The following is a 12,769-nucleotide window of genomic DNA, read 5'->3' as shown; positions in this document are numbered from 1 at the left end:
GGACATAGGCAGGGAAGCGGGGTAATTCAATGTTAAAGCACTGGTCTATCTCGTCTAAAATCTCCGTCCAGTAAGGACTTAGTAATGGACAATCCCATAATATGTGTGTAAGCGTGCCAGTCTGTCCGCATTCGCGCCAACAGGTGTTCGGGATGTTATGGTTCATTTCATGCAACCTCTGCGGCGTGTAGTACCAGTATGTGGATATCTTAGTAAAGGTTTCAGTGAGCCCAGTGTGGTACGCTGAATGACGCGCCCGGTAGGAGATATCGTCCCATTCCTTGTGACTCCGTTCCCTCCCCAGCTCTCGCTCCCAGCGAACCCTACCGGGGTTATGGATGTGGTAAGTGGGGGGTTGTAAGAGTCGGTATAGGTCTGAGATGAGCTGGGCGTCCGAGGAACGCGTCGCCAGCCACATCTCGTATGGGGTGAGTTTCCGGTCAGCTAGATCCCGAACTTGCGACTGAAGCGCCCAATGGCGTACCTGTAGATACCGCATACGCTCAGTTTCGGGTAGGTGGTAGTCCCGGCGAAGGTCCTCAAACGACACAGCACCCTCCGGACCATATATGTGAAACAAAGCGCAGCATCTGGCTGCCTACCAGAGCGCGAAAGCGCCAGGTTCCATCCCGGGTTGAAAGTCGGGGTTCTCAATCAGTGGTGTAAGCGGTGACGGGAAGGTGGTGAACTCATGCGTAGCATTCACAGCGTCCCACACACTGAGCGGAACCTGTGTGACAAAGGATGCATAGAGATTGGGGGGGCGGTGACATCTGCGCATGAAGGGTATCTCCTGCAGGGTCCTGCCCGCCACTGCCTGGTCCTGAAACAGCCAGTGTCTGTCAGATTCCCATTTGCACCACTCCACCAGATACCGCAACTGCGCCGCCTGAAAGTACTTGTGCAGATCCGGAATGCCAAGTCCAACAGACTCAGGTGCCAGCGTGGACAAGGCTCTCCTGAGTCTGGGTTTACGGCCCTGCCAGACAAAGCGTGCGACATCGGTCTGAGCCTGTCGTATCCATCCCTTCGGTGGCTGGAGCGGCAGGGCCCGGAACAAATACAGTACCTGCGGCAAGAGATTCATCTTTACCGCGGCGATCCGTCCCAGCAACGACAGCGTGCCTTTGCTCCTGCGGGATAGCTCCTCCTTAATTTTCTTGCCCAGGGCTGCGTAATTAGCAGTCACCATGGCAGGCAAAGAGGGTGCCAGGAGTATGCCCAGGTATGGGACCAGATCTTTAGACCAATGCATAGGGAATCGCCCTTGCAACTCAAGTCTCGTAGCAGTGTTGAGCGAGATGTCCAGGGCCGCCGTCTTTCTTATATTCATTTTGAAGCCCGCTACCGTGGCGAAGGCGTCCATCTCGGCAATGCAAGCGGGGAGCGCCTCCTTCGGATTGTCAAGCATTAAGATCACATCATCCGCATTCAAACTGATGGCGTGAATGTGGCCCCCCATCCGGACGCCAGTCACCTCCGGGTTTCGGCGAATCCTCTGGGCAAACGGCTCCATGTATAGAGCGAAGAGTAGCGGGGACAGTGGGCACCCCTGTCTGGTTCCTCTCTCTATCACGAATTGGCCGGAGCTGCACCCGTTCACCCGTACCGTCGCGGCAGGGGATCTGTAACAGTTAAATATGAGGGTACGGAATTTCTCACCCATACCCAGTTTGCAGAGCACTTTCTCAAGGTAAGGCCAATGCACCCGATCGAACGCTTTCTCCGCGTCAACCGAAAGCAGCATGCGTTCCCCGGGGATACGGGAGGCCTTCTCTAGGACGTGGACCACCCTCTTAGTGTTGTCTACCGTTTGTCGGCCTGGAACAAACCCGGACTGATCCGGGTCCACTAGCCCTGGCAAATGTGGCGCCAAACGTTCCGCCATGATCCCCGTGTAGAGCTTGAGGTCCACATTCAGTAGCGAGATCGGCCAGTAGGAGTCGCATTCAGTCCGGTCCTTCCCCGGTTTGTGGATCACCGATACTGTTGCCCGCAGCAAATCCGGGGGGATAGCCCCCGGATCAGCAAAAGAGTTAAAGAGCCGTGTCAACAGTGGCGCCAGCTCCTGACAAAACATTTTGTAAAAAAGTGGGGTGTAACCGTCGGGACCCGGGGCTTTCCCATGTTTGAGTCGGGAGATAGCCGCAATCACCTCCTCCGGCCTAATGTCTCGTTCCATATGTTCCGCCTGTTCCGGGGTAAGGACAGGGAGGTCGACCGACGCAAGATAATCATCCTTAGCCAAGGCCGAGGAAGGTGCGCCCGCGTATAGGTTGGCGTAATAGCGACGGAACCCGTCCGCAATCTGGTGGTCCTCCGTGGCCAAAGTTCCGCCCGGAAGGGACAGCTCCTTAACCCGTTGGTGCTGGTGCTTCACCCGAAGTTTGTTCGCGAGTAGCCGGCCGCATCTGTCACCGCCTGTGTAATACACGTGCTTCAGGCGCAGCGCCGCGTATTCCACCCTGTCCATATCTAGCGCGGAAAGAAGCTTCCGGGCTGATTTGAGTTGCCGCCAGACTCTGGGGGCCCCCGTCCTCTGATGCATCTGTTCCAGTTCCCGCACCGTAGTCGTAAGTTCGTCCCTTTTTTGTTGTCGTTCCCTATTCTCCGCGGAGGAAATGGCGATAAACTCACCCCGGAGCACCGTCTTCATGGCGGCCCACTGCGTTGCCCGGGTGGTATCCCCATTCTCGTTGTGTTTCCGATACTCAGTAATCGCGTCACGTATCTGTTTCACGACCGTCTGTTTATGTAAGAGGGTATCCCGAAGACGCCAGACCCCTCGCGAGGGAGACATCGGCGGTAGTCGGAAGGAGCCCGACACCGGGGTGTGGTCAGACAATGTAAGGACCCCCACATCGGAAGCCGTCGCCATTTCGGCGACCGGTCCCGTAACCAGGAGATAATCTAGTCTAGCGTATGTCTTGTGCGCGTGGGAGTAGTAAGAATAGGCCTGTGGGGTGTAAGCGTCTCCATAAATCGTGCATATCAAGATCCCGTAAGCGGGAGGTACTCATCTGTGAAAATTCTCCGGTGTGTGGGCGTCGCTGCGCAGATCTATCTAAGGATGAGTTAATGACCATATTCAGGTCCCCCCCAATGATTATGTGCCTGTCCGGAGTCGTCGTGATATCTTCCAGGGCCGATTGTAGAAACAGATCTTGGCGATCATTAGTGCTATATACCGAGCCCACTGTGAACAGCAATCCCCCTAGCCTAACCCTGTAAGCCAGGAGCCTCCCCTTCTGTTCCGCCACCTTGCATAGGACCTCCCCTCCAAACTGTCTAGACACCAAGATCGCAACCCCCGCTGTTTTAGTAGTCCCTGAGGAAAAGAGCTGTATCGGGAATTTGGGGGACCGCATCCGGAGACAATCTCGGGCCAAGAGGTGAGTTTCTTGCAAGAGGCAGATGTCTGCCTGGGTGTTTTCTAGAAGGGACAACATTGCTCTACGCTTGATCGGGTTATTCAACCCCTTCACATTAAGGGTAACAATCTTAAGGGCCATGAACGGACAGTGAAATATCGTTTAATGAACCTGAATCAATAGTGAAATCAGTTCAAATTAGCAATGCGGGTCGGAACAAATGCAATAACCCTCTAGCATGACACTCTGAACTCCGTACCTGTGGATGAAGGACAGGGCAAAAGCAGCAGCAAAAAACGATAGCACAGCACAAGCCCCAGATCCCCCCCCCCAAACATTCCTCAACCAGCCCTGAGAAAGTGGCGCGAGGACAAAGCGCACATAGCAGCAAGACAATACAGCACAGCATAAACCCCGTATCCCCCCCATCCCCATCCTCCAAACATCCCCTGAACTGCCCAACTCCCCGATTCCCCTCCCTTCGTCCACTGGCCTACCCTCAGCCCCCCTCTTACCCCTCAACCCCAAGCCCAACTGTTCAAAAAACTCCATTGTCCCAGTCTGGTCCCTAACGGACAAGTCCGTGGAAAAGTATTCGAGTGGACGTCCAGCCACCACCTATGCCCTCCCAGAGCCCTCCCTCCCCCCCAGAACCCCCGCAATGATGATGAAGCCAATATGATCTCCCCCGGAGTCCGTTCAGGCCGTCAAGGCTATATCACCAGAAGACGTATCTCTGGACACCTCCCGTATGGCGCTGTCCATCTCAGCTCTGATCGTGGGAGAATCCGGTCGTGGAGGCGGGAGCGTGGGTCGTCGCCGTCGGACCGTCTGCCATCCCTCCCTGGAGTTGCGGCGGCGGCGAGGCGTTGGAACGTCGTCGTCTGCCGCGGTGATACCCAGCACTCCGCAAGTGTCCTGGAGGGACCGAAGCTGATGCAGTGTCCCGTTCCAACGGAAGATGAGCCTGAAGGGATGGCCCCATGAGTATTGCGTGTCGTGCTCCCGCAAAAAGTCCGTGGCGATCTTGAAGGACTTGCGTTTCTGCAGTATGATCGTTGATAAGTCCTGAAATAGGGCTATTTGATGACCCCGGAAGCTCACTGGCTGCTTTCGTCGTGCCTCGCGCAAGATCCGTTCTTTCAGGGGAAAATCCGGTAGGTAGGCCAGAATGTCCGAGGGCGGCGCCGAGGCCCGGCGCGGCAGACCCACTCTGTGTGCCCTGTCAATTCTCACCAGGAAGTCTGCGGGTTCCCCCAAAATGTCACGGAACAGGTCCCTCAGATAGGCTGCTGTGTCTTCCCCCTCTTCTTTAGATGGGACGCCCCAGACCCTGATGTTGTTGCGCCTGGACCTGTTCTCGTGATCTTCGGCGTGGGACTGGAGGTCAATCTGTTGGTCTTGGAGCCGCAAGACTTCCTGCTGTAAGTGCGCAATCTCCTCGTCCCGGGATTGGTTAGCATCTTCCACGGTGGATACTCTTTCTCCAAGCGCGTCGACCTCTCTCCGCACCTCCCGGACTTCCCCGGCCACCTCCTGCTTCAACACCTGGAAGTCCTCTCTGAGGGTGCCGAACAGCGACTCCAGGAAAGACCTGGTGACCGGAGGCTCTCCCCCTTCCGCTCCACGAGAGCCAGTGGGGGGGGCTCGAGGCTGGTTGAGTCCGGTCCTGTCTCGGAGCACCTCTGCCCAACATTTCGGGCAAGGTGCGTTCTCCCTTCTTGCCCCCTCTGTTGCCCGATATCACAGAGGGGGGGGGGGGGCGCGTCGCAGGGGGGGGATGCCCACAAAAGTCCGCTGGGTGTGGCGGCGCCGGGGTCGGGGCTCACGCCGCCGCGTCTCTCTCAGCGTCTCCGCGTTTTCTAGTTCGAACCAGCGGGGCTCCGAGCCCCAGGGCGCCGATCCAGGAGGGGGCGCAGCGGTCCGCTCTCAGCAGCAGTCCAGCCCAGTTGCGTGTTAATGGCCAGTGTCCAGTAGCGGCAAGTGTTCCCCCGCCCGCCCAGGAGTGGGCTACCACGTCGTCAGGGCCCGGAACTAGACCTCGGGCCGGTGTCTGAAGTGCAGCGTCTCCACAAGGGCCTAGATGAGTCCCACAGCGTCACAAGGAGAGGCGGTACAGGCCGGACCCCCCACTGGTCGGGTCACGCCACCGCAGTCTGCGGTGCCAGTGCCTGTTGGGCCCCGGGGGCGCCCCCCGCTCTTGACGGGGTGTCCGGTGGTGGACTTGGCTCCACCGCGTGGTCTCGGTGCCGGGAGGGGCCGGGGGGCAAGGGCCCAATGCCAAGCAGGGCCGCCGGTTCGTATGGCAGCTCCGCTCCCCAGGACAGGCACAATCACCACGGCGCCGGGTCAGGCAGGCCCCCAATGCCGTGCGTGGGAGCAGCTGGGCACTCTCAGCCTTCCCCCGGTCGTCGCCCGGCCCCACCTCTCTGCAGGGGCTCCGGGAGGAAGTGCGGGGTCGCCGCTCAGAGATAGGCCTCCCGGCCTACTCGATCCTCGGAGTGGCGTGGCAGCTTCTCGCCGGTTCCTCCCACGCCCCGGTCTGGAAGGCGTACCTTCGCTCCGCTCGGAACCTCCGTTTCCAGGTCGCACCGGCGGCCCGGGAAGGGTGCGTCCCCGAGCCGCTAGTCCTCGCCGGAGCTCCGGTATTCCTGTGGCTCCACCCGCGGGTCACGGCTGCCGGCTTGCGGGTCTCCGCCGGATCCGCAGCTCGCGCTCGCTCCGGGGATGTCTGTGGCTAGGCGTCGCGCTGTGTTTGCGGGGCCGCCAGGGGATCCAAGCCGCACCACCGCTTCCGCAGCTGCACCGGGCTTCTCCTCCGCTTGATCCGGGGGAGATCAGCAGTGCAGAACGGCTCAGGGGCTCCGGGGTCTCGGGAGCTCGAGGCGAGAGCGTCTACTCAGCCCGCCATCTTGGCCACGCCCCTAGCTGTAATTTTTAAATAGACCATATGCCGTTACCATGTATGCCTTAACCACGAATATGTAAGTATTTTATGGGTAAATATAAACCTATTAATTATATGTGCACACAAACTTACATTTACAAATGCAACCTCGATCACGCAGATGCCTTTACTAATCATGCTATTACCACGAAATTAGTTGTAAAGGCATATGCGTGGTAAAAGTTTGCATTGTAATGTCATACGAGTTGTGATAACCACATTGTAATTGCATGCGTTGTAACGTCATTCATTCATGAGTGGATGCATGGGAACACCCATGTAACCCTTTCCCAACATAGTGTAAAACAACGCAGCACAAGGGCACTGCGTTACGTTTCTGTTTTGTTACAAAGCCACGGAAGATGATTCAAATCAGCCCTTACGTGGCTTTGTAAATCTGGCCTAGCATTTTGCATCGTGGCAGGTCCACAAAAAATATTGCAACCACGATGCAAAAAGTTGACCAATTCTGGGCCTCAGTGTAGTTGTGATGGCAGGGAGTCCAAACAGATAATACATCTAAGAGACAGGCAACTCATTTAATGAATAGATAATGCTTGCACAACAATAAACAAAGCAAACTAATGTTCATGTTTTGTGTTTTCTTGGTTTTAGGATTATGGGTCTGTACGTGTCCATCGTGCTGGTGATCGGGAAATTTGTGCGCGGCTTCTTCAGCGAGATCTCCCACTCCATTATGTTCGAGGAACTGCCTTGTGTGGATCGCATCCTGAAGTTGTGCCAGGACATCTTCCTAGTACGGGAGACGGGGGAGCTGGAGCTGGAAGAGGAGCTCTATGCCAAACTCATATTCCTCTACCGCTCACCTGAGACTATGATCAAATGGACCCGGGAGAAGGACTAAGTTTCACCGGAGCCCGCAGGGGACCCTCACAATCATTTACCTCTTAGCGACAGGAATGTGGAACACGGGGTGCCTTAATGTCTTAACAATTCCTGGAGCCCATCTGTGCAAACTCTGGGATGCCACTGCCAAGGCACGATGCTACAGTCCTCATGGGTTAGCGCCTGGACTAAGGGACTCTAGTAGGGTTGCCTTTGTGTTTTATGTTAGTCCAGACATCTTAAAGAACCACCTGTCCTCTCCCATCTTCAACCCAACAGTGCTTGTTATAGTGGCGTTCCTCAAGCCCTTACTCTGCACAGTTTGGTTGTTATGGACCTGCCATCCCCCTTAAACCCACTGCAATGTCTTAGATTTAAAGGAGTCCTTAATTACAACTGAGTGTATGAGCTGCTGAGTTCATGTTTTGTAGAAAAGCGTGGGGATGGGTAGCTGCTATGTTTGTCTCTGATTTTTAATTCACCAGGATTCAAAGCAGCAGACAATCATTAAGAATGCACCCTCGAGAACACTAGGATGAAGGTCAATGCGGTGGCTCTGCAAAAGAACTCTGAAGACTTTTAAGTGAGCGCAAACGTCAGAATGGCAAATCGCATCATATGTTACACGTGGTCGGATTTTCTCCTGCTGCACTTGTCAAAGATGAGAAAGATAACCGTCAACCGAGATGCTTTGCCCAAAGTGAATTTAAAAACTCCATCCATCAGGCTCACCTGAGAGTCACCACACATATCCTACTGCTGCTGACAAGTTTTTAAAAAATGTTTTTACTGAGTAATCCTGCTGCCAGCACACAGACTGTGGACAGGACATAAATGCCTGGAAAGGCGAATCTGCTCAACCGAGAACGGCTTTTCATGGAATACTGTATGCAAAAGAGAATATGAATCATGCAAGACTTTAAAGAGAACCAAATAAAAGAGAACCACAACAGATATTTATGTATAAAAAGATTTAAAAACACAATGTATTTTTATTTAAAAAGAAAAGTACAGCTGTTATTATAACTCCTTCCTTTAATACCAAAAGGGGAATAAAACTTCCCCCGATTTACAGAGGTCTGTATCTTTTTGATAACCTTGAATGTAACCAAAGGCGGACTGGCCTCTGGGAACATTTAGAGCATCCTGGCATGCCTCTGTGTCTGATAGGTCAATAAGGTGTAGGCCAGGCTGGCCACATCTCATGATTCACCTAAAGGCCAACCTGTTTCTGCAGGTGACCTTACCTTCGCTGTCACTGGGTAGGGAAAGCAGTTACATTGCCAACTTTTTCCAAATAATTTGGTTGCACTAAATAAAATAAATGTTTTTCAGCATGATTCTGTTATGCATTCGTCTATTGTTTGGATCTGTACTAATGCATAACCTTGTGACGTTGAAGTGGTAAGTTTCAGTAATAAGGCCATTTGTGACGCCCATCAGAACCCTATCTGATTTCGCAGTATCACTCAATTCACTTTAATTCATTCAACTTTATTTGGTTTCAGACACAAAATTATAAATGCACGGCAGTAAATAGGTACAATGCATTAATTGCGCCAACTATCTTATGTTAAAAACAATACATAAAATATGAACACCTTTATGAAATATCATTGCAGTGGAATATATAAACATACAGAAGCTCCTTTTAATCGATTACCCACTCATGTTCATACGTATCATTATAACCCTCTATAAGAACTTGGACATATCTGCGCACACTCCAGAGAATGCAGTTATAACATTTTAAAAACGCAGAGCTGGTCCGCATTGTGTGAATATCACAATAGTGGCATTACAAATACTTTATAAATACCTCATAAAATGTACACAGAAAGGGTAAATTACAATGTGCATCACACAGGCACCTAGCAAGAATGGGTGACCAGTCATTTCCTCCAGGGAAGGACACAAAACAATGGATAATGTTACATCTAAACTGGGTTAAAACAAATCTATGTTCAGGGATATTCCCATGTTTCTGATGAAATTGTATGCCCTCATTAGTTAACCTCCGTTCATGATTTAAACCCCTAGACGTTCCACACTCCTGGCAAAATGGTTTATCCTCGAACAAATTCATCGACATGTTTGTCTGCCTTCGTAACCAGATGTAGAAAAGCAGGGTCATTTAAAGAAATATGGTCTACCCAACCTGCTGCAAAAGGCCTGGACCTATTTAGGCCATGGAATTTTCGTTGCCAGATCCAAAGATAAACATTCAGTCATCATCTTGCTGTTTGAACAGGTCTCAGGCTGAGTTCAAATTCTGTGCCAAAGTAAGATAGGGTGTACCCTAATAAGGTCTTCAAGAACTTAAAGCCCCAATTCCCTGTGACCAACATAGATGGAAACACCTTGTGGAACGGACAGGTACTTACTTAGGCAAATGTTTCCGGCGCGCTGCAATTTTTCTAAATTTAGCATAGCCCCATAATGGGCCAAGGAATACATTTTGCTCCAAATACAATACATAGCTCTTTAAGTGGCTTCCTCCATATCCTTGCTGAAATTATATTTAACGCAGCAATTGATTTATTCATATGCATTGTTCTAATTATAACCAACTTACCCCAGGTGCCCTGAACATCAAACAATAGTCCCAAGTAGGAGAAGGTGGATGTTGTTGCAAGCTTGGTAGTCCCCATTTCAAACTGGTAAGACTTATCCACCTGCGGACCGCATTCCATGATACAAGGCTTTGACAGATTCACTCTCAAGTCTAAGAAAGCCATATATTAACAAATGAATCAATCAGAGTTTATAGGTCATTAGGGTTATGAGCCATAGGCACTGCACGTCCGTGTACAGTGGTCAGGCCACTTTGCGGAACGTATGTGCTTTCCTTCTCAAGGGCCCTCATCGTATTTTAAATTGTGTAAAAAGAAATGGTGCCAGGACTCTGCACTGTCGTTCTCCATGTCCAATAGCGCACTCACCATGAATCACAAACCTAACTCTTGCATTACCTACAAGAAGACTTCTTAAAAAAAAAAATATTAATACATCTAGTACCATCATTCAATTTGTTTACCCATATTTATGTTCTCTTCAGGATTTAGCAGGTTGAAGACTTCCACTTCTCCAGATATTTTCAGAATTCACTTTTTATTTGGATGCCTTTGTAAGGACATAAGGCAGACCAAGGTCATAAAACAGTGCTGGCTCAAGGAAGTGTTTCATATGTGAGGACAGGTGGTTTTGTTGAAAAGCACCTTGCATGAGTTCCTTTCAGATCTCAAAGATTCAGAAATATGGAAAACAGGCTGTTCATTTTTTACTCTTATTAGTATCAAAGAACTACTGTGACCATGACTTGTGCTTGTGATGCCTGCCTAGTATGAAGTTTAGGATCATGGCAAGTTTCCACTTATAATTCTGCAACCAAACAAATTATGGACTAACAACAATGTACAATTCTAAAAATGACATTGACTGAGAGGAGGCTTCTGGGTTTCCAGTCTGGTTTTGGTTTCTGGGTTTGAGTTTATGCATGCCCAGAAGATGCATTTTCCAAACTTTATTTGTAGCATGTGCTGTTGTAGATATACATGCTCTGCATACTCCTGCTCTCTAATCTTGGATATGAATGTTTGCAAGTTGTGTTTCTTCAAAGACGTCTTTGGGCTTGTGATTCCTCCCTTAGCCCAAAATATACAGGGGAAAAAGGAAACTCCGAAGATTGTTTCGTTCCCAGTCATCCGGTTTAGGCATTTCAGCTATAGCTTGGGTACCGCTGCTCATTCTGTCACATGTGTAACATCAAATTCCTGCAGTCAGTTCAACATCAGGTCTGCAACCTTTGCATCGAACTGCCCTGAAGGCAATCCCAGGGCAAAAACCATGCCCAGAGCCTCTGTTCCTAAACCCACACCCGAGGATTGACCTTCAGGTGTTCCACCTTGAAATACATCTCAGCCAGAGGCCGAACCCTACTCTCCAGGAAGTCTGGCATTGAGGCCCAAGACTGGCCATAAGAGACACTAACCTTCAGGTCCACCATCTGGCTCCAAAAACACGCAGCTTGGGCAGTGGCAGCTCCTCCACTATGGCGGAGGAGCGTTGCCCCTCTGCTTCTAAGCAGTGCGAAGTAGAATCATAAAATGATAACTGAGTTATTATCATGTTATGCTTGTGCTGCTTTGGGGGCGGGGCTGCTCTCGGAGCAGGGCAGGGGAGGAGTGGTTTGCCCACTGCTAAATACACGACTGTTTGGCCGGCCCACTCGGGCCGCCCAAACAGTCATGCGCACTTTCCCTGTTCTCCATGCAGGATGCATTACAGCCTGCATGGAGAACATACTCAGGCCCCCATTCCTTGGTTGAGCGTCGAACCAGGACGCTCAACCTAATCCCAACGTTGCATTGAAGTATTGTGATTGGTCAGGGGAGTCAGGAAGTGATTCCTGTTCCTCGAGTTCAACAAGGAGAGAAGAGATGCAGCAAGGTACGTTTATTTATGTTCGAGGCATGTGGGCTGCTAAATTCATATCTTAGCATTAGATCGCCGCCTAGTGTTGGGCCCGGATGATCGCACATTGTTGTCCTGGAAGAGTCTTCGAAGTATCCTGAGATAGGTGGCTCCTCCCCTGGACTACAGTGCGCATGGGCATCGGCTCCATCCCCAGATTGTTTTTTTCCGCCATTGGGTTCGGATGCGGTCTTGACGTCTCTCTGTCGGAACCGAGAAAAACTAACTTTAAACGGCCAAAAGGCCTTGTATTCTTCGCGTCGGTATTGTTTGTGTGCGGTCTCGAGTTCTTCCGTCTCTTGGAGTCGGAATCAGCGGAGTGCTTACACTCTTCGGACATCGGGGCCTTCTCATCGCGACACGACTGCGACTTTACAGCATGGAGCGGAGTCCGTTTCAGCTCTGTCCGCTCTGTGGGTCCAAATACCCACATATAGACCTCAACCCGGTCTGTAACAAATGCCTTTCGCCAGACCATGACGACGGCAACTGCAGGGCCTGTGCAAAGTTCAGGTCCAAGAAAACACTCAAGATTCGGCGCGCGGTGCGCCTTGTGGCCAGACAAGCGGCCCCAGATCCAGAAAACATCTTCGGCGACCAGGAAGACGAGGACCAGAGCCATCATCTTCAAATCTCCCCGCCCGAGACTGAGGTCGAGGCAGATCCGGAACACGACGTCGGAGTCGGGGGTCAAGGCCTTGAATACGTCGAAGAGGTAGGGGACGTCGAAGAGGTTTATGGGGCCGCGGAAGATAGCTCGGGGGACGAGCTATGCCCCGAAGGTTACGAAGATCAAGATCGGGTCACGGGATCGCCTGTCGGCCTTACCCTAGACCCCGTACCGCAAGCCACGGCCCCGCCTTCCGGCCCGGCCACGGACAAACTTGCTGGGCAGGCCTTATCGAAACCGAAACCGAAACCTACGGTATCGACGACACCTAAAATGGCTGACCCAAAATCGAAACCGAAACTTATAGATTCGAGCACACCTAAAATGGCGGCCGTAACAACGAAAACGACCAAACCCGCTGCTTCATCGACTCAGTCGACCTCCGGGCCACAGAAGTCGAAGAAGTCTGTCGATTCCACAGTGTCAACATCGGCGACGGAGGAGGGATCCTCTAAGAAGGGT

At 51.7% G+C, this 12,769-nt stretch overlaps 1 protein-coding gene across 4 annotated transcripts in view; it reads left to right on the top strand.

Annotated features, from left to right (window-relative positions):
* PIEZO1 (piezo type mechanosensitive ion channel component 1 (Er blood group)) overlaps window positions 1–8,504 on the top strand; it is an 859,941-nt gene extending 851,437 nt beyond the window's left edge. For all 4 annotated transcript variants that reach the window (XM_078670084.1, XM_078670083.1, XM_078670082.1 and 1 more), the window contains one exon: window positions 6,934–8,504. In XM_078670084.1, the coding sequence (XP_078526210.1) occupies window positions 6,934–7,183 (250 nt within the window). In that variant the 3' untranslated portion in view covers window positions 7,184–8,504. The remainder of the gene's footprint in view (window positions 1–6,933) is intronic.
* Window positions 8,505–12,769: the final 4,265 nt, after the last annotated feature.

The sequence above is a fragment of the Lissotriton helveticus genome, chromosome 12 (genome assembly GCF_964261635.1).
Source record: "Lissotriton helveticus chromosome 12, aLisHel1.1, whole genome shotgun sequence".
Taxonomy (NCBI): domain Eukaryota; kingdom Metazoa; phylum Chordata; class Amphibia; order Caudata; family Salamandridae; genus Lissotriton; species Lissotriton helveticus.
This window is presented reverse-complemented; position numbering and strand designations above follow the sequence as displayed.